At 35.7% G+C, this 23,602-nt stretch overlaps 1 protein-coding gene across 1 annotated transcript; it reads left to right on the top strand.

Annotated features, from left to right (window-relative positions):
* The first annotated feature begins 15,902 nt into the window (after positions 1–15,902).
* Positions 15,903–18,194, top strand: LOC108196255 (adenosylhomocysteinase). Its single transcript, XM_017363456.2, has 2 exons — positions 15,903–16,699; positions 17,159–18,194. Exons 1-2 carry the CDS (start codon positions 15,989–15,991, stop codon positions 17,903–17,905), a joined length of 1,458 nt encoding a protein of 485 aa, XP_017218945.1. The 5' UTR covers positions 15,903–15,988; the 3' UTR covers positions 17,906–18,194.
* Positions 18,195–23,602: the final 5,408 nt, after the last annotated feature.

Here is a 23,602-nt window from a genome sequence, read left to right as displayed (position 1 = left end):
CAATCGTAAATGAACAACTCCAGCAAGTCGGGGAATATTCTTATATTAAAAATAATCCTCGGATGCTACAAACTCCAACACGAATGTCGGCTGCAGAGACTACAAACACTCTAATACAAACTCTCGACTAAAACGATATTCTAACTAGCTCTCGAGAATGTGTATATTGTGTGCACTTTACAAAGTGTGTAGTTGTTCTCAAATGAGGACACAAAGCTCTATTTATAGACTTTGGGGGACAAACTCAGCTTGTGCTTGCGCTAGGCGCAAGGAAGCTCTCCACCAATCAGAATATAGCTACCTCGTTCCATCCTTCCTCGTTCCTCCTTCAACTTGCGCCAAAACAATTCAAAAGAATTGTTTAAAAGAATCAACCAGCGCAAGGAAGAAATTAAACATGAATTTCTTCCTCGTTCCAGTTGAAACAATTCAAAAGAATTGTTAATATGGAAATTGGCGCAAGGAACACTGCACTTGGCGCAAGGAGAGATTTTTAATATAAATCCTTCCTTGTTCCATTTTGGCGCAAGGAAAGATTTAAGTACTAAATCCTTCCTTGTTCCATTTTGGCGCAAGGAAAGGTTTAAGTGTAAAATCTTCCTTGTTCCAAAAATAGAACGGGCTAGTACACTTATACATATATATATATATATATCTGTGTGTTACATATATACGTATAAGTATTTACTAATCAATTTGGAGGATGCTTTGCCTTGACTTGATTAAGTGATCCTTGACTGAATTCTTCGAATTCAATTCACACGTACTGACGTCCTGTGCACTGGTCTGGTTCACGAACGACTAATACAGAATTAATTCTCCGTCTTCTTTTCTTAAGTACATACTTAATCAGTCTCACTAGACTTGAGTATTGCTTCAGTGATTCTGATTACGAATAATCAGAGAGGATGTACTTGAATCTTCCAGAACTGAGAATCTTGATCTTTGGACAACCTTGACATCAGAAACCACTTAGACTTTATTCTTCACCGAGGCTTGAACATTTTAATGAACTTCTATCAGTGATCTGCTGTACGTCTCAGATATCTTGATTGCCTTCAACTTCTTGAATCGTATCTTCAACTCTGTAGATTCCTGTACGATACTTAGTTATTGTTTCCTGTTCTTATTCTACTGTTGAGTTATCGTCATCACATTACATATTACATTATGCTTTACATATACACAATGTTCCAACAAGTTTACTTCAAAACCATACGATGTGATAACATGATGAAATTTGTGATACCATTCACGAGAGGTCTATCTGAGACCATAAATGGACTTCTTTAATCTGCAAACCTTTGTCTTTGGATCTCCAATGACAAAATTTTCTGGTTGCACCATATAAATTGTCTCACGAATGTTTACCATTGAGAAACGTTGTCTTTACGTCCATTTGATGTAGCTCTAGGTCATAATGAGCCACAAGCGCCATAAAAATTCTAAATGAGTCTTTCGTGGAAACTAGAGAGAAAGTCTCATTATAGTCGATACCTTTCTTTTGAGTGAATTTTTTTGCGACTAGACGAGCCTTATATCTTTTGATGTTACCTTTTGAATCCCTTTTGGTTTTAAAAACCCATTTGCAACCAACAGGCTTTGATCCTTTAGGTAACTCGACAAGATCCCAAACGTCATTGTCGTTTATAGATTGCATCTCTTCATTCATGGCATCGATTCACTTTTGAGAATGAGGACTCCGCATGGCCTGTTGAAGATTTACGGTATCATCTTCTCCAATGCCAATTCCATGTTCATGTTCTTGTAGAAAAACAACATAATCATCTGGAATTGCGCTCTTTCGCTCTCTAATGGATCTCCTTAGTGGCACTTCTTGTGATTCATGAGGTTGTTGAATATGCTCAATTGGTTCCTCATGGGGAATGTCAGTGTTGTCTTGAACTGGAGGGCCTTGAACAATGATAGGTATCATAATCTGATCATTGCTCTCGACGGTGTCATGAATAAGATCGTGACTATGGTCTGATATTTCCCATTTTTTGTCATAAGACGCTTTCACGTGAATGGGTTGTACCGACGTACAATATTCGAGAGGAATGACTTCTTTCCACCAAGAAAATTATTTTCATCTAATCGAAGGGCATGCAGAGATGTCCCCGGAAATTTAGATAAAACCCCCTCAATGTCGAAAAGAAAACACTCGAAAGAAAAGCAATACCCGCGAACGAAGAAAGTCGGGTAATGTCATACACTAAAGTCCACCATCTAACCGAAAGTCATGCATAGATGTCTCCGGACATTTAGGTTGTGAAACTTCAGGCCTGAAACAACCCAACATGGAGTCGGAAAGTCCGCGGGATAAAAGAGGAAAAGAAGAAAAGCAACAAGAGTAAAATAAAGAATAGAATATAAAGAATCCTGAAAGGCACCATGGAAAGAGAGGAACAAAACGAAAGGAGGAGAAAAAAAACACTTCGAAAGGCCCCAGCAGCAAAGAATTGTAAGAACCCAGCAACAAAGAATTGAAAGAAGACCAAATCTCTTGTGAGCCCAACACGAATAACAAAGCACCACTTCGATAGTTTCCAACGAAAGGAAATAACTTAGGTTAGAAACTATCATAGCCGTAATCATAATATATCTATTGCAGCCAAATGCTCTGTTATGTCTTATATATGAAAAGGTTTTATTGTAACTATCACATTTGATCCAACTAAAGAAACAATTACTTATAATAGGAGATCCAATAAAACTTATTAAGTGCTCATTATCATAATTATGAGACAAAGAAAACACTTATCAGTTTTTCATGAACTGACTCTACCTTGTCACATATCTAATACACACTAGTAGCTACAATGTCAAGGAGCATGAACATTTTTTGTTTGGATGTGTATTTTATGAAACCGCTACAAAATTAATCTCTGTAAAATTAAAAGAAAACTAATAAGGTCAAAACTAATGCTAAAACCTAACTCTTGGGTATTAAAACTTTAAGCAGTGTATACAATTGTAAACTCTTCGAAAAGAAATTTAAGATTCAAATTTAAAGTACAAGGAAAAATAAATAGATCTTAATATATAAGTATAATTAAAAAGTTTAAACTTCCCGTCCTATTATTTAGTTTGCTTATATCTTCTTCCTGATATGTATATGAGCCAGGTATGCAAGTAATCAATAATATTTAGAACTCTTCTTAACTCCTTGTTATCTCATAAAGGAAAAGTCCCTGGACTTAAGGTGCCAGGATATTGCTTCAATGCAATTAAGATGCAAATTATAATATCCTTCTTGTTCAGCATATGAGCTATACATATAATGGCGCATTAGCTAATAGACCTCTTATCTAAACTAATTCTTTGAATCATATTCACTATTTGTATCCGGGCGTAGCAGAATAATATTTAATATTAGGCTATTCTTGAAAATGTGGTGTACCTCCTTCGAAGCAGTTTACATTTGTGTTAGTAAATACAAAAGATTTTCCTAGTACATTCCCCCCAAAGTGGTACTCCCTCCATCCCTCTGATTTTTATACACTTTCCTTTTCGAGATGTCCTATTCAATTCTATACGTTTCAAAACTTTCCCAAAATAATAAACTTTTATAATATAAAAATCTCACCCACCCACTACTTCCATCTACTTTTTCAAATCTATCAATTAAATATGCATGGGTCCCACCGCTTTATCTACTTTTTTTCTCTTTCTCGTTACTTTACACTAGTTTATACACTTTTCTTAGTCTCCGTGTCCATTCCAAACGTATACATCCCAGAGGGACGGAGGGAGTATATACCTACTGGGTGAATATATGCAAGACATACATTATTTGAATGAATCAATAGTGTGCCTTAAACATGTTGTGAAATACAGGAAAATATAACTTTTAGCTTGTCAAAATTTTCAGGTCAATTTAAACTACTAGCTGAGCACCACTTTTTGTATCATACTAGTTGAGAAAAATTTCTGCCAGGCCCAAATGCACCAACTTTTAATATCTTGTTAATATCTTTGAAAGTAAATGCAGACAATAATCGAAGCTACTACTCTTTCAATAGATAATTATAAAGATGATTTGGCTATCATGGTTTACAGTGGTCGAAGAGCGGAAATTGAAACTCTCTATATTCATGGTTATGAGTTGTTGGGAAGGTTCTTGGCAAAAATAATCAAGTAAAGACACTACATTTAGGTACTTACCATGGATTTTTGAATTATTTTTGTTTTATTCTGACGACAACTTTTACAAGAAAAGATTTGAATGTATAAAGAATTGCACAACAACTTTGTAGATTAAACTAAAAGGGGAAGATAGGGACACAAGGTAACTTTAGAGTTTTAACCGGTACTGCATTTCATTTGGAGAAAAATGGAACCAATTTTTAAAGAAAGTTGGTAAGGTTATGGTTTAGTCTAATAATCTACGAAACAATGCTATATAAAATAAAATTAAAAAATTAACAAGCCTACTAAAAAGTAAATATATTCTTATTCCTATAAGCCAATCACTCAATCAATAACAAAATATTTGTGTTACTATTGCAATTTAAGAACAACTTTTATCATTAGGTTATAAATTGGTATTATTTACAACGAAACTTACTCCTATGTATGTATGCTCTAGTTACTCTACTTCTACTTAAACTAGTTGCTGCTTGGTGTATATCTAAATTAATGGCTTTGTCATCTCTCTAGTCCACCTATTAAGCCATAATTTCAGTCAACCTCAACCCTCTGATCCTTTCAAGTCAGTCATAATTGCATTACTTGTGCCTATAAAACCATCTTACTTAATTGTCTGTTACTCCCTCCGTCCCGGTGAGTAGTATACATATGGGGAGTGGCACGGAGGTTAAGAAAAAGTGTAATTTAGTGATGAAAAGTAAGAAAAGTGGGTGAAGTGATGGGACCGATTAATATTTAATGTGTAAAATGAGTGTAGTGTGAGTAAAGTGGTGGGACCTACTAATATTTAAGGTATAAAGTGGGTTTAGTGGAAGAAAGTAGTGGTTGTAGTTAAGTTTTTATATTATAAAAACTTACTATTTTTGGTATGTATACAATTGATGGGACGTGCCAAAAAGAAGACTATATACAATTCAATGCGACAGGGGGAGTACTATTCTGTGCTTTGTACTATATATGTTTTGATATTGTCACTAATGATTTGTGGATCAATCTGATTCTATGTGTATATATATAGTACTGGTGATTCAGTTTATCTTTCGAGATTTTGTCAAACAATTTTTACGAGCAAATGAAAAGCTATCTACCAGGTATCAATTGTGTACCTGTTAATATACCATTAATCTTTATGACTATTTTATTTGGACTTACCTATTATGGCTATTTCTAGATAAATTAATCTATTGTATTTCAGCCTACGTCGTTACCCACAAAGACATCAGAATCAAAGAAAAATAGTAAAGAGAAATATCTCCTGCCAAGATTAGACATAGGCAGTTTTCCTTCTGGCTAAGATGGAAGGCAATGGGATGTTGACAGGTTTGTTAAAACAAAATTTAGCTTGTTTGCATCATTATCTTAGTCAGTAGTGATTTCATAGTGAGGATTACCTTCTAGGCATTAACTATGATTATTATGTCAGTATAGTTGGATCCTAGTTCAATCCAGGTACTGCTGATTCTTCAGATATCTAATTTCAAATCTAGTGGAAGAAAATTGTGAGCCTTTTGCATAAAACTAACTAATGGTAGGTGCATAGGTAAGTAGATTTAATTCTTTAAATAACCTAAATTAAGTCTGTTCATGAAACCCAAAAGATTGATGGTAGTCTGTAGGTCTTATCACCTTTACTTAAAACTTCTAAAATGTGACATTATTATAAAATTAACTAATTCAATTGGATGTGGCAGAACTTATGGAAGGTTCCGGGACCTCTGGTGTTATTCCATCTATCAATCTCTATTTGTGTTTCTTAAGAGAGGAAAAATACTACTAGATGTTTAAATGTTGTATACAACCCAAACTATATATATTATTCATCTGGTGAGCTTAATCTAACTAATAGGCTGCCTAATTTAGTTATCCTAAACTAGAAGTTATGTATAATGAAGGTAATCTGTTGTTCCTTGTCTCTTTTTTAGAACCAATACTCATTCCTTAACTAGTTTTGGATTATAACCCTTAACAAAGCCGCGACTACTCAGATTTCTTTTAGCAGAACATTATTATCAATAGCCGCATTTTATTGAATACTTACCTCTGATTCTCAGTGTTCTACAAGCCTTCTTCCATCTATATTAATTCACCATCCAGTTGAAGGGCCTGTTTGGATAGGTTGTGAGCAGCTAAGTTGAACTTGTGATTCACATGGGAAATTATTGCTCCAGAAAAGTTTTCCATCAACATTTTAATATCGGCCAGAAGCATTCCTAGTTCATTATGATAAACCTTTGTACTATTCAACGCTTGAACCAACATCAATGAATAAGATGAGATATTCTTCAAAGGAAAGCCTATACTTTCTGCCCAACGCAGACCCACCAATAATGGTAGTGCTTCGGCCTGGAAACACAAGAAAGATCCAAAAAATCATCAAATTGATGATTTTTTGGATCTTTCTCATCAAATTTCTTCTTCTGTGTTAATGAGCTCTATGGATGTCTCTTTTAAAATCAATCACCACAGACTCAATTATCACAGCCTCCTTTCCTATTTCTTCTTTATCTTCAATGATCTTCCTCATCAGTTGAATAGTGTTTGTCCTTCAACTGATGCGCTTAATAGCCTTCATCAGTTGAAAGCCTCATCTATGAATGTTTCAACTGATGTCCTTCATCAGTTGACAACTACTGGTACTTCAACTGATTTGCCATCTTCTACAGTAGTTGATCACATCATAGCACAAACATTACTAGGATTGAGTGAGGTGAGTACTGAAGTGGAGAGGCAGCCTTGGGTACGTGCTGGAAAAAGGAGAGGGTGTGGAGGGTCTGGCTATTTCTTCCAGCCAGAAAAAAGGAGAGCAATTGAGTGGTTCCTTAGTAGGAACTAGTGAGGGAGAGGTGAGTTGTGTGGTGAGCCAAGGGGAGCCCTTGATGCAAGAACAGAGAGATAATGAGAGAAATGTAGGTGTCAATGAAGGATCAAGTGAGCAAGATTATCAAGCTGAATATAGAGCCGTTTTGGACAGTGTGTCACTTGATCTTGAGACTTTCACTCATGGAATGCCTTCCCTTGAAGCTTTTGCAAGAGTGGACAATCAAGCGGCTGAGAGGAGTCTCAATCTGATTCACACCACCTCATCTATGCTCAGAGCAAAAGAGGCACTTGCAGCTCTGCCTGCCAATGCTGGTGATGATTTTCAATATGAGGATGAGAGTGATGAGGACCTCAATGAAGCTCTTGGGAATTCTCTTAAAGAAGAGCCTGCAGAGCCATCTACTTCTCTTCCTTCTTGGCTCTCGATGCAATCAGCCAATGTCACAGCTGTCAGCATGGAATTGCAAAGACAGGCTACTTCAATTCTCAACTCACAGGCTGGTAGCTCCTCTTCTTCCATCACTGCAACTTTTGCCAGCCAGGCTCTGGATAATCTCAGACTGCACAAATATTAGTCTCTCCACTTTCAGCATGAAGTAGAGCATATCAACTCTGTCATCACTTCTGTTAAAACTGATCTATCCAAACAGATTGATGAGAAGATTCCTGCTAAGGTCATATCTGCAATGTCTGCTTCTGAGAAGAAACAAGCTCAATTAGAAAAGCAAGTGGAGGCTCTAGAGGACAATGTCAAAATTCTCAACTCAAGGATGCATGAGATGTTTCGACACCATAGAGTGCAAACTAGCCTTCTTCAACATCTTCTCATGGCATCTGGCATCTCTGTCTCTAGCACTCCTACACTTGATGGTAACAAAAAAGGGAGAAAGAGCCCTTGCCTTCTCCTGCAGAGTTGGTAAGAAGAATTCCTCCTCCCTTCTATACTGAAAAAGAAAAGAAGAGACTTGCAGATCTGGGCTCTATTGAAGAGAGACTGGCACTGTTGGACAAGAAAACTTTTTCATCTTCACAATCTACATCTACAGCGCCAACAATTCCAACCTCATTTCCCACCACAACAACAATTCTCATGGTAATCACACCTGAGATTGTCATACCTTCAAAGAAAGAAAAGGGTGAGCCATCAACTTTGAATGAATTCAAGGCCATCATGTTTCCAAAAAATAGTGGTTATTCAAGGCTTGGCAAAGATTTAAGCTCAATTTATTTCCCTCTAGCCAGGCTTGACAAAAGTCAATACAAGCTTCTGGGCCAAAAAATCAAGAGCTACAAAGATTCTACAAATGAGGCTTTAAAAGCTCATTTTGCCATCATCCACAGAGAAGTCCAAAAGCTATTCATTGGAACTGGCCATCCTCATTATTCATTTGCAAAAGCTGAGGAGGTGGCCAGAGAATGTGAAAGAAAAGAATTAGAATCACAACTCTCTATGAATCAAGAAATAGAGGTTGATGAAAGGTATGCAGTTGAGCTGGAAGAGAAGTTGGAAGCTGAACTTCTCCAAAATGAAAATAGGATTGCAACTGAGAATCCTCCAAAGAAGAAGAGAGTCAAAGCTAGATCAAAGATGCCTGAGGCTGCTAAGAGAAGAGAAGAAGTGCCTAAAAAGAATGCTCAATCATCAAAGCCTTCTTCTCCAATCAAAGAAATCACAGTTATGATCCAGATGTCAACTTCCATGATGAGTCAATCATGCCTAAGGAGGAGCCAATTGACCTTGAACATATTCATGTACCTGCCTTCCTTGTTCAAGAAACTTCAAAACCTAAGAAGAAAGGGAAGTCAATAGCAAAGTATATGGCTAATCTTCCAAAACATCCTAAGGAACTTGAGAATGCAGATGACTATCTTGTCATAGCTAATATTGAAGAAATTTCTGAGCTGGAACTGGATTTGAATGACCTAAATGAAGTAAGAGGAATAGAGCCAACCTCCAAGCTTCCTGAAAGACTAATTTTCTCATACAAAAGCAAGGGTGATGTCACTTGGCCTCTTCATAGAGTTCTGCAATCTGAAGGCTTCAGCTCTCTCACAAAAATCTATGCTGCCATGAAGTGGACATGGGGCTTTACACCACCAGCTAAGCAAATGGTGCTAAAGAGAATTTTGGAGATAAGTAAGGAATGGAATTCAGATGCTAGTTTGCAAAGAAGGCTAAAAATCCCCTACACTGGAAAGAAAATTCATCATGAGCCAACCCCAATTATGGAGTTCAGGGACAGTCAAGGTGTTAGGATATTTTTCAGACCTAAAGATCAACTCAAAATTGCTAGCCTGAATACTCTGAAGGCTCTTCAATCCAAGCTCCACAGACAAGATAGGTTCTACAGGATTTTCCAGAAACAGATTGATATTCTTGAAGAAAAGCTTAAGTCCAGAAGAAGAAGATCTTCTAGGAATAAGTAATCTGCTCAGTCTAGAGGAGCACAATCATTTGTAAACTTTCTATCTCTGGCATTTAAATTTTGTGTTTTGTTTTATTTGTGTTTTGTTATCATCAAGTGTAGAATTTATGTCTGCATCTTCTCCAGTCATAAATTGGGGGAGATTGTTAGGAATCAATAATTTTGATGATAGCATAAACACTCTGTAACATGTTTTATTTAGAGTCTTTACCAAAATTTCAGTTGTAATTGTTATATTTCTTATCCTTGAGAATTATCAACGGATGGATAAAATAGGATGGCTAATTGTAAATATTCAATGCCATGTAATTTTATCTAAGTGAAGGATATTCAACTGATGAGATGTAACTATTCAACTGATGAAGACTGGATCATGTTTCAACTGATGAAAGTCAAGCATTCAACTGAAGACAAAGTGTTCAACTGATGATGCTGAGAAATTCAATTGATGAGACTGGAACAGCTTTCAACTGATGAAGTCTGTAATTCGTTTAACTGATGAGGGTACTTTCAACTGATGAAGCAAAGAGCAGTTGAAAGTGACTAGAGCTTATGTCTGACAAATCACATGGATCAAATTACACTAAAATACACATGGAAGCCTAATTAGGACAATAAAGACGAACCAGAAACATTCTTATCTCATGCAATGCAATCTGGATCAAATCAAGATGATGGTCAAAGATGAAGACAACACAGAAAGCATGCATAAGACAAAGATGTGCAACATTGTTTAGATTAGAGTGCATAATTTGTATTCTAGTTAAAAGCCTTGTGAAACTTGGAGTATATAATTAAGTTAGTAGCATCAGTTGAAAGTGTTCGAACACTTGACAGAAAATCTGAGAGTTAGAAATTGTTCAAGTGATGAACCTGCAGCTGTGCGGATTGTAATCAATCCACAGATTCTTCAATATAAAATCTCACGGGTGGATCATTCAATCCACCCGTATTTTTAATACTTGGTGTTTTTTTGGTTTATTGTTTTAAGTGTTCTTGTTCTTGAATCTTTTATTTTGTAAAAGATTGTATTCAACCCCCCCCCCCCCTTCTACAATCTTTCTCATAGTTGGTGTAAAACAACAGAGAAAATAGTATCCAAAAACAACCGCTTGAAGTTAAATAGCATAATATGAGATTTACCTTCTCAGTACAATACTACAATATATGCATACATTAGTTACAATGTTCAGATTATGGAGGGCAGTAATTGCACAAAAGGTAAAGTACTATACTTTCCATGACCTGGGAAACTCCTTTACCCTTATTTGATACTTGACAAATATAACTTCCTTTTTCAAGGCAAAAAGTGTGTGTTTCTTCAATTATCATACAAAGACTCTTGAAGTTCCCAACTCTAATAAGGAAATAATCGTTTTTGGCTGGGCAGCCAGCAACAAAGTACATGCACATCACATTCAATATTTATATCAGGTAAACTATATTAACAATATACCAAACCGCTCCAATCACGTTCCTCATCCATATAAGCAACAACACCGACGACATGAAATCAAATCTCTATCCCATCACAACTACGAACTATCACATTTTCCAACTCTTCTTTATTGCAATATTCCGATAAATTCAAGAATATCATTTCACATAACAAAAAATACACATTCCGCATTTGGAAAAACATATGATGAGAGTCAATACTACCTTTTCCCTCTAGTTGCACGAGACGCGCGGTCCAAAAACACCAGCTGCTCTGCTTTGTCCATCTACTTTAATTCAACAATTACAACATCATTAGAAATTAATTATATCAATATATATCAATCAATCAATAAAAAAACTAATTAGCTAATATCAATACTCATTCAGCAATCAAGTTATGATAAAACAACATTATATGAAATATATATCATTAGTACATAATAGATGAGAATCCCATACCTTTGTTTAGCTCGTATACATAAATGCAAGTAGCTGTGTGTACTTATGAGTTGTGCGTTGTCCTCTCCGACACCTGTTGTCGCCGGCGAATAGTTACAACTCTCGGATCAAACAGTTTAGCTGCATCATTCATTCTCAGTTTTTTCATGGTTTTGAGGCAGTTACACACTACTAGAAACCAAGAAAGAGCGCAACAGTGTTGTGGCTTGTGCATATAAAAAGTGAATTACTTGAACATGACCACAACAAAGATCAAATTATCAAATTAATCAATCCTAGTGAGCAACTAAATTAGTGAATTTAAGATAAACAAACAATGGATAGCAAAGAAACAATAGATAACAAAGAAAGCCAGTCACTCAGAACATATAAATACATACAGAACTCATATCATATACATGTATACAGAACATACCTAGAATTAAGCAGTGTTCTTGAAAGATGGAATGAAAAGTAGAATATGAAGCTCGCCGAGATGGAGAGAGACAAAGAGAGCGAAGGTGAGCGTCTGTAACGAAGTTTGCAGTATTTATTTTTGTATGCAAAACCAATATCTACCAGGAGAATGAATTTTAACCGGAGACAAATTTTTGGTGTTAGTTTAGCTACGATAAAAAAATGACCAAACCAAAAAACGTGAACAAAAAGTAGGACTACAAAATATACTCATGTTGGTTTATTATAGTATAATAATATAGATTGATTGATTGATGATTTGGTGACTAAAGCGAAGGTTTCCCACATAACCGCTACAACACCGATATGAACCAAAACCCACGATGAAACCCACTTCAAAAACCAAATTCAGAAACCTTAAACTTAAAATCATAATTTGGAAATAATATTATATTTCTAAATTTATATTATCAATATAATTTTCCTTACCTGAAATATTATTTGAAAATTTAATCCATAAAATATCATATTTACAGTTAAAAATTATAAAATCAAATTATTGTAAATTTAATTGAATTAATCTTCAATCAATTAAATATTCAATTAGACTTACTTTCGACGAACAAATATAAATTTTTAAATATTTATATTATAATATTTGTCTTCATAATAATTAATAAAATAATTATTAGATTATTAATATCATATTTAATACTAATTAAAATATTCATTCTTTTTGTATACTTTTAAAAGGTAATTTAAAATATTTTTCAAATTCTATTATTCTTTTTCGTCAATGTATTTTGACTAATGTGGTGCTATTAAACTCAAATTCTTCGGAGTAACATGTTACAGTGCCAAGATCGTTACGCATTTAGTGCGGGTCGGATACATGCAAAGTTTAAAATATAATTAAGGTTATAAAAATCGATAATCCTATCGACTCAATTTTGTTCCAGAAAAAAAATGAATACTCGGACATAGGAGAGTACTCGGAATGAATACTCGGACAGCTAATCGGATATTAATATTGTTTTCATTTCCCAAATTTATTTTCAATCAAATTTTGGTATACAAAATACAATTTTATAAACTCGAAACTTAAGTATAACAATGTTTTAATTTTAATATATAAGAAGATGTCATATTTTAATAAGAATTATTTAATATTATCAATAATTTATAAATACATAAATAAATAATATTATTGACAACACATTAACAATAAATATATTATCATCTTGATACTATCTCACATTATAATAAAAATAAATTTTGATAATTTTTACATCTATAATTTTAGTTATTTTCCAAACTTTATGAAAAAAGTCAAACTAAAGTTTGACTCAGGGTACTCGGAGTCAAACTGAGTTTTGACTGATTTTCTACAAAATCGTTTTTGAATACGAGTACGCGGAACTCGAATCGGACGAGGGATTAAAAACGAGTAGTCGGTCGTGTTAACCGAATTTTTAAAACCATTATATGTGGTGCCATTATTAACACTTGGCAAGATTTGTTCTTTCCTTATATTTCTTTTGAGCAAAATTTAATGAAAATACTGTATGATTTAAGCTTCAAAGAAGGCTTGTTTGTTGTAAAAAAAAAGAAAAGAAAAAGAAGGCTTGTTTGTTGGGATTGAGTTTCGATATCTTAATAGCTTGACCTTATGCGGCTAATTCATTTGCAGATCTATGGTCCGTGTGGAGTTTGGTTTAAGGTTAGTGTTAATTAGGCTTATTCTAACATTAAAAATCTAACAACATATGCAAATTTTATTAAGCTTTAATTGATATGTTTAGACAACAAACAACTTAGGCAGTAAAGAAAGATAGTGTAATGGAGATTGACAGCAAAACAAACTGAAGAAGGGAGGTAGTTTACTTTATGTGGTGCTATTAGAAGAAATCTCACATTTGCCTCTCTTATTTACAAACGGAGTTTAGCAAAAGTTGACGGTTATATACGTTGATAACGCCAAATCCCGGTCTGGACCTTCCTCCGTCATGGGTGGTGGTTGCTTTGGAAGGATTAAGACTATAAAATGAGTTATCTATGTGTGTGGAAGGGTGGTGTATGGTGGCTGCTGGTGGCTTTTGTGTTTATATATGCTGAGTGCACAAGTGTGGGTGTTGTTTTGCAGACACCCGTCCAGCAGCTACACCGTAAGACACCAGTACACGGCGGAGGAAGCACCGGAACGGGATTTGACGTTATCATACGTATCGTACGCTCACCTCAAAATCTGTACACACGCTTTGCTATATATGTAAATGGAAGTACACAACTCGTATATTGTCAAAACTTGATGAACACGTATTGTACGCTCATCTAAAAATCTGTATACACACATTACTATATATATAAATGAAGGCACACAACTCGTATATTGTCAAAACTTGGCGTACACATTCTGTAATTTACTCTAATTCTATTTTCCACAAACAGCAACGTTCACCAACTCCGGTTTACATTTTATATCCATTGTTTCATTTGATAAATTAAAAGGGTTAAAATGTCAATTCAAGTGCGATTTCCACTTCTTCCCCACTCTTGAGTCTCTTGACTGGGTAGGTGCACGTTTCAATCACTAACACTTGCATCTTAAACCTCTGTCTTTTTAATATTACATATTTTGCGTTCCGCTAGTTAGATAAACATAAATACCTTCAATTATATTTTTAATATTTTAAATGTCGAATTTTTAATCTCTTATTATCAAAATAATATAAATATCTTTATGTATATTTTCAATCTCGAACTTACCACTTGTTATAAAAAAAAGAGAGAAGAATATTATTGAAAACAAACAAATTCGATCTAGTAATTAATAATATTAGTAATTACAGTACTAATTAGTATTCCCTCCGTTCCTCCCATTTCTTATCGTTTGGGTTGGGCACGTAAGTTAAGAAATATGCATAAGTAATGGAAAAGAGAAAAAAAAGTGGGTGAAGTGGTGGAACCCATTGATTTTTAAGGTATAAAAAGAAGATAGTGGAGTAAAAATAGTATGAAAAGGAAAGAAAAGTGAAGAAGTGGTGGGATCCATTGACTATTTTGGATAAGTTTTGAAATGTAAAGAATTAGATGGGACACGCAAAAAATGTGTAAAGAAATAGAAAGGACATACGGAATAGTGTTAGTCTAGTATTGTCGAAGGATGGAGTCATCCTGTTTTCATTTTTATTAATCTTTGATCCCACCTCTGTACTTCCTCAAATCCCAGATCCACCGACATGTTCTGCTCACGCTCACTAATGCCTTTGTTTTGCTACTCCCTCCGTCCCACCAGGTTCTTTACAGTTACCTCTTTTGGACGTCCCATCCATTTCTTTACATTACAAAACTTTCCCAAAATAGTTAATGGGTCCCACCACTTTATCACTTTTCCTTCCTTTTCACACTACTTTTACTCCACTATCTCTCTTTTATATATTAAAAATCGATGGGTCCCACCACTTCACCCACTTTTCTTCCTCTTTTTCACTACTTTATACATATTTCTTAACCTCCGTGCCCAAACCCAATGTAAACAATTGGGTGGGACGGAGGGAGTATATATTATCCCATTTTTAATATATATATTTTTTAATATTTTACACAATATTACTTTCTTTTCATTTTGCACTTTATCTACTTTTTTCTCTTGTCCTCCGGACCCGAAAGAGATGAGAATTACAGCTAATTAACGATATAACGGTTAATTCTTTCCATTGTAAAAAGAAGAAGAAGATTTGTCTCCGCTTCATTATCACCTGTATTTTTGGTATTTAAAACCTCAAATTAAGTTGATCACATAGTTACGGATCCTTCGATTAATATGCCTCTGTTAATATAATATTTTAATTACAAAAAATATTTTAATTTAATCATAAAAAAGACTTAAAAATAAAATATCAGTATTGTTATTTATAAATATTATCGGTTGAAACATTTAATGTTAATAAAATAAAACTAAATCTCTTTAAATTAAGATGTAAAAATGTAACGATATTAAGAAATAGAAATATTCACTCCAACGGCTTGTTTTTCGATTTGAAATAGAAGAAAAATAAAATACAATTACTAGACTATACATATGTGTGACTTGAGATCTGAAAGTAGGTGGGGGAGAGTGAAATCGAAATATCTCTACCACCCGAAACGCAATCTGAGCCGTCCATCTCACATCTAAAAACTTATTTATACCCCCTCCCCCTCTCAACCATTCCTCGTGCCTACACCTCTTTCTCTCTCTAACGTATCATTTTTAGAGAGCGAAAGTTATAAACCAGATCTAAAACCCTATCTCTATGGCTCTCTCCGTCGAGAAAACCGCTGCCGGTCGCGAGTACAAGGTTAAGGATATGTCCTTGGCTGACTTCGGCCGTCTCGAACTAGAGTTGGCCGAAGTCGAAATGCCGGGTCTGATGTCATGTAGGACCGAGTTCGGGCCCTCTCAACCCTTCAAGGGAGCCCGAATCACCGGTTCACTCCACATGACAATTCAGACCGGGGTCTTGATTGAGACCCTCACGGCATTAGGTGCTGAGGTGAGATGGTGTTCGTGCAACATCTTCTCAACTCAGGACCACGCAGCTGCCGCGATAGCTCGCGACAGCTGTGCAGTGTTCGCCTGGAAAGGCGAGACGCTGCAGGAGTACTGGTGGTGCACGGAGCGTGCGCTCGATTGGGGCCCTGACGGCGGCCCCGATCTAATTGTCGATGATGGAGGTGATGCTACTTTGTTGATTCATGAGGGTGTTAAAGCCGAAGAGGAGTATAAGAAGACCGGGGCGGTTCCGGATCCGGCTAGCACGGACAATGCTGAGTTTCAGATCGTTTTGAGTATTATTCGGGACGGACTCAAGTCCGACCCGATGAAGTACCACAAAATGAAGGATAGATTGGTTGGTGTGTCTGAGGAGACTACCACTGGTGTTAAGAGGTTGTATCAGATGCAACAGAATGGAACTCTTTTGTTCCCTGCTATTAATGTTAATGACTCTGTCACCAAGAGCAAGGTATATTTATAGCTTAATTTCTGTCAGATCTGAAGATTTTATGTTCTTAATTGTGTTTTAAGTTTAGTTCTGTATATAGAATTTAGATCTGGTATTATTTATTTGATTCGTCTTTGATATAGTACAATTAGCTGTTTAAAATGCCTAAAATGTGTTCAATATGCTGTTTAGTGAGTTAATGATAAGGTTTATTGAGCTTATTAAGTTTAGATCTCAACAGGAATATCTGTGTTAAATCGATCCTGTATGTTTTGTAGGTTAACAAGCTTAATTGAGATGACCAATGTCATTGAACTAAATTACGAAGAGTCTTTGTCAAAAAAAAAATAAAAAATTACGAAGAGTCTGTTTTGATTTAGAAACAAGATCTGTTTGATGTGATCAACTTAATATGAGTTGCTTGTCGGTTATTGATATTTGATATACTGACTTTTGGTTTTAATTGTTGATGTGTAACAGTTTGATAACTTGTATGGATGCCGTCACTCTCTGCCTGATGGTCTGATGAGGGCTACTGATGTTATGATTGCTGGCAAGGTTGCACTTATTGCTGGATACGGAGATGTTGGAAAGGGTTGTGCTGCTGCCATGAAGCAAGCTGGAGCACGTGTGATTGTTACTGAGATTGATCCAATCTGTGCTCTTCAGGCTACCATGGAAGGTCTTCAAGTTCTTCCATTGGAAGATGTTGTGTCCGAGGTTGATATCTTTGTTACCACCACCGGTAACAAGGACATCATCATGGTCAGCGACATGAGGAAGATGAAGAACAATGCCATTGTTTGCAACATTGGTCACTTTGACAATGAAATTGACATGCTTGGTCTTGAGACATACCCTGGTGTTAAGAGGATCACCATTAAGCCCCAAACTGACAGGTGGGTGTTCCCTGATACCGGCAAAGGCATCATTATCCTGGCTGAGGGACGTTTGATGAACTTGGGTTGTGCAACTGGTCACCCCAGTTTCGTCATGTCTTGCTCTTTCACTAACCAAGTGATTGCCCAGCTGGAGTTGTGGAATGAGAAGAGCTCAGGAAAGTACGAGAAGAAGGTCTATGTCTTGCCCAAGCACCTCGACGAGAAGGTTGCCGCACTCCATCTCGGAAAGCTTGGTGCCAAGCTTACAAAGCTCTCCAAGGACCAAGCTGACTACATCAGTGTTCCAGTTGAGGGTCCATACAAGCCCGCTCACTACAGGTACTGAGCAAGGAAATGCCTGTTAGGATTGTGTATTAACGGCTCGATGTTTGATTCTGATACTCTGTTTTACTTTGAGAATATTATTATCAGCTATAATTTTTGTGGGTGGTTGTTGGGAAGCTTGGTTTAAACAAGGGATTGGTCTGTCTTGAAGACCATGTTATGTTGGTTTCAATAAAATTGTTTTTAGGAAGTGTTGGGAATGGGAGCAGATTTGTAGTTGCTGCACTTGTACTGCATTTGGATTTTCTGCATTTATTAAAAATGAAATGAAAAAGAAAATTATGTTTTCATTTCCCACTCTGTTCTTTGGTTTGTATGTGTCTCTTCAAGTTCATTACCAATCTTACTGTTTTTAAATGCAATATTTATCAATAACAAATAGCTCTCTGCAACCATTCTCAGGGTTCTGAAACCCAGTGTTGGAAGTTCAAATCTTAGGGATTTTGAATTTCCTGGGTCTTTGTTGTCGATGTTGCGATTTCTGATCCTATGAATTTCCCTAGTCTTTGTAAGCGATGTTGCTAGCAGGGGTGTAAATGAGTTGATACGCTCGATAACCGCTCGGTGTTCGGTTCGGAAAAAACTTGATTCGAGCTCGGTTCGATTCATAAACGAGTCGATCATGAGCACAATTTTAAGATTCGTTTTATAAACGAGCTGAATTTAAGCACAGCAGAGTTCGACTCGATAGTTCGCAAACAAGTTCAAATTATGAGTTCGTGAACTTGGCTCGAGAGCGTAGTTCGTGTACTAGCTCGTGAACATGGTTTATTATGAATTTATGATTTGTTAGAGCATAGATTAAAATATTGTTAGAATTTTAATCTATTTTTTTTAATTAAATTAAATAACAAACAAGCTCGTAAATAAATTTATGAGCATAAGCTAGCTCGTGAACAAAATTAATGAGCGGTTGGTGAGAAAAAATTCGTAAGACATGTTCGTGAGCGTAAGTTAATGACCGTTTCGTGAGCAAAAGCTCGTGAGACATGTTCGCGAGCTGTTCGTGAACATAGTTATTCCTTAATGAGTCGATCCTCAAACAATATTTATGGCTCGATCCAGGCTCGAGTTTGAGTTCGAGTTCGCTAAATTTTTAACAAACGATACAAGTGCTACGATACAAGAGCACTCTAGAGTTCGGCTCGGCTCGACTCATTTACACCCCTAGTTGCTAGTTCTGATCCCAGGGATTGCGATTTCGCCCTTGTTTTTAGTATAGATATTCAAGACTTAGAGAGAAAGGTGAGAAGGGATGAATGGATAATGTAGTGGGAGTAGGCCATGTATTTGCTTATAGTAGAATTTGGGTAGGTGGCTCATTAGGTTGAAGTTATTGACATTGTGATGGTTACACTTTGTTTTATTTATCTTCCTTCACAACTTGATGAAACTGTCAAAGTGTGCAAGTCTCTCCGCAATTTTTGTTTTCCTTTTTCTTTATCTGCTGACCTACTTGGTTTCCTGAATGTTTACGCCAGTGAGGCCATTTCTAAGGTTGTCCCTTCTTTGATACTGATGATATTGATTTTTAATAATCAATTTTAAGTTATTTTTTTCTGCCGAAAATAATTCAGTTTTGCTTGACAAAGTTTAAGTTTAACTTTTTTCCAACAGAGAGAATATTATTTTACTTAAAAGAAAGCATAGTGAAACCAAACTTTACCATCATGTTATGAGGATAGCGTGAATGAACAGACTTCTCCAGGATATTTTTTTTGTTAATCAATCAAGATTATTTCATTATCAAAGTTAAAAATACAATAAACATTGGTCGAAGTAAAAGTATTACTCCCTCTATTTTTTTTTTATTTTTGGCACACAAGTTTAGTAGCATTTATCGTATAGTAGAAATTGTTATTTTAAATTAAAGTTTTGGATATTATATTTGTTTTTCTTTTTGAAAATAGGATAATATATTTGTTTAAAAAAATCTATGAAAATAATAATTTTTGCAATCAGATGTATATCAGAAGTAGCGACTAAAAATTCCTCCCAGTGGCCAGTGGATACTCATATATCGACATTCTGCCTAGAAACAAGTCCAAAATTCTGGGAAATTTTTATAGAACTTGAAATATAATATACAAATAATAAAAGGTCCTGTGGTTGAGCTCTCTGGGCCAACAATTAAGTGGCTGTGATGATGGTTCATGATCATGTAGGCATATGGCTGTCTCCCTTTTTCCGAATAAATAAATTTCAAATCTCACTTCAATATGAATACTATGAAGAATTAAAGTCACCATTCTGGATCTCGAAACAGGGGAGCTCGGGTCCTTCTGAATAGGTAGATGTATATGCAGTAGTACCTCGGATATATATATTTATCGAGGTTTTAATGTACATCAGAATGGTTAACTCTGTTAACTTTGCTTGCAGTACTGGAGTATCATGTGAAATAATTTATGAGCAGAACAAGTTGCTTCTGCATAACAAGAATTTTAATAGATGTACTGTCAGAACAAAGAAAATTCTGAAACTACAAATTTCTGAAGGGTCACAGATCTCACAAGTCACAAGACTCAAGCATGGAACTTTTAATCCTGTGAGGCTGTGAAGAATATGACTCTGGGTTGGGTTAAACTACGAGTCTGCAACACCCCAGTTAAAAGGTCCTTGATGAAAATTCAATGAATTGAATTTTAACCTACAAAATCACCCAGGCGAAAGTAGAATCCGCATTATGCTTAAATATTTGGTTTAGTGAAAGCGAGAAAGCATAGCTGGTTTTCCACGAACAGAAGCACAGAGAATGTAAGGCACCCCAGTTCTAAGGAATTCAGTGGTAAATGCAAATCTGGCTCTCTGGCTAACCCGCTTATGCTTATGATATAGTGCCATGAAGCGCTTGAGCATAGGAACATGATCACATAATGAAAAAAGCGGATCTTTTAAGAATCTGAGATGTATCAAAATATGCAGATAAAGATTCACGGACAAATTCACTCCTCATTTTACTTCGGCGCCATTTCAATGTTTTGACGGTGTTTGGCTTCTGAGGATGAGGCAACTCCCAGATAATGCTGCATCAGTATCTCCAAGCAGTTAGGAACGGGGTGTCACTTGACAATCATCTTTGCAACGCTCAAGCCTGGAATATTAGAGGTCCCAACAATGCTGCTAACATACAGCTGAAGCTGATGGAGGAAGGTTTTACCTTGATTTTTAAATTCTTTGTTTGAATTTGGAGGAAAGCTTGACATTTTGGTCAATAACAGCAAACACCAATGGAGCTTTTTTGGAATTTGGGAAGTTCCGCCTCGTGCATAATCCTAACTTTAATCATGTATATTCATGAGCAATAATAACCAGTTCGCTTATTGAACTTGATTCCCCTGTCGTTATCTCTTTATCAAGTTTCAGACACCGCCAGGCAGCCTTGGATTACGATTACGCTCCTATCAATCAAATCAGCCTAGTTGCACTATCGCTACATTTAGTGAAGAATGAACAAACGATGCAAAAGGGAGAACTGAATTCTCAGAAAACAGTTTAGTGCTTGGAACCTCATTGCACCACCACACCACACAAAATGGTCTGACCTGATAGGGCTTCCTTGGCCTTTGAACTAGTCCGACCATCCCATTATCAGAAGAGGAAACAAAACATTTAGAACAGATTTCAACTCAACTTATTGACAGAATAACAAAGTGAAGCACAACTGTAAGATCCTTTGCCAGTAAATTATACAGTTGCTAAGACAGTTACTAATTCTAATGTAAATATTTTGAAATGAAATTTAGATCGATCCCCTTTAATGGCCTGTTTGGAAACTTAAATTTCATTTGTAATTCTGGATTTGAGCAAATGATAATGACATGTTTGGATATACAAAAAAAAGTTTAATTTGAATTTCATTTGAAATCCAGGACATTCAAATACTAGTATAAAGTTGATAATTCGAAATGACAGTTCAAATCATGTCATTTGAAATCCAAAATTTGAAACGAAGTACATGTTCCCAAACTCAATCTTATTATTTTGGTCTCAGTTATACTAAAATCCTAGTTCTGCCCCCTATTTTTCGATGCAGTCTCTGCAGCTGAAGAGGACTTTGTCTTCCCCCAGCCAACATCTGTTGTTGCATCAAAGTTAATCTTATTTGAAATATATATATATTTTAAAATAGCCTACTAGTACTAGCTAGGTAGCCCAGAAAATTGATTTCTAATTGTATGAATCCTTTTCTATTTTCGAAATACATAAACCTATCAGCGAGCAATAAATTTGAAATTAAACTTTTACTTAATTATCTATGAACCAAAATTAGCTAAACAACTCATTTCCAGTTGCATGCATCCGTTTCTTATTTTGAAATATATAAACCAATCAAGCCGAGCTAGTGAACTAAAAATTTAAAATTCAAGCAAGTGCGGAGCATATAAAGCAAATCTCTCCATCTGAACAAAGTTTCAGACGGCACTTGTCTAGGATTTAGGATTAGGGTACTTTTGATTCACGTAACTTGTGCTGTGAGTATGAGCACTGAAGGCTGTGGTCATACACTATATATATATGTGCTTGTGGATAATTTTACAACGAAGCAAAATGGAGTACATGAGTTCTTCTTTCATGGCTAAGAAACTTGTGATAGCGATTGCACTTATATTATTGTTGGCCTCAGTGTCTGCAGTTGAAGAGAAAGCAGCTGCACCGCCTGTGGCACAGATGATCGATGGTAGGGTTGGTTTTTGTGTGAATATACCATGTAAGGATTCGAGTTTCTGTGATGAAATTTGCAAAGACGCACATTACAGAGGAGGGCTTTGTCTTCCACCAGCCAAGAACTGCTGTTGTCTCTATTAAGCCTTAACTAATGTAGCTACCAATAATATTATACGTACTATCAAATACAATATAATCAATGTCAAGCTTTTGTTACTTGGAGATATTGTTAATTTTATGCAGCTGTATGACTGTAGAGAGTGAACTGACATGCATTTGGAAGATGAAGCTAATGATGTGATCAACTATCAAGAGCTCCGAATCACTCCTAATATTGATTGTCATAAATCTGACATTTGAAAGCCATCCATTGGATCCCTCTTAGATGCTGCTGATATTTACTTTGTCTGAAATCATACAATTATATATGTTGTCGCAATTGGGTACCAGAGCTAGGTACATAATATTTTCCCAGAAGTCCATCTGGAAAAGGCCCCGGCTGTCAACAAACCAGAACGGGTGCTTGCTAGATATACATTATTCTTAGTAGTATTGTGAGACGCGGTGCTTAGCCTGAATAAACATCTAATTATTACCAAAATTAAAATTGCAAGTTCTAGTACAGGGACTAATTAGATACAGTGTAAACTAGTACAAGTTTCTTACTACAGTAACATAATTCCAAGCACAAGAGTGCAATATACCTGAGATTTGAGCTTGCAAATATGTACCAAATCTCATATATATCAGTGCAAACAAGTGAATACGTTTGATTTTTATTTTAAACAATATACCTGAATCGCTGCTACAAATTTGCACTTGCATGACGTTTTTCTCTGCACTTACGTTATACTTTTGAGCTCTATGTAAGACAGAGCTAATGCAAGTGCACGACTTAATTGGATTTAACATCATGTATTCTATGAGGTGTCACCTTTACCATTTCTGCCAACAATTGCTCCAGATAATTCTTCATCACTTGAGGCTGTAGTTATGTAGCTTTTAAGGCTTTAGTTTTCACTTATCAATA

Source organism: Daucus carota, chromosome 7 (assembly GCF_001625215.2).
Source record: "Daucus carota subsp. sativus chromosome 7, DH1 v3.0, whole genome shotgun sequence".
NCBI classification, from domain to species: domain Eukaryota; kingdom Viridiplantae; phylum Streptophyta; class Magnoliopsida; order Apiales; family Apiaceae; genus Daucus; species Daucus carota.
Note: the sequence above shows the minus strand (reverse complement) of the source record. Positions and strands in the feature narration are given on the sequence as shown.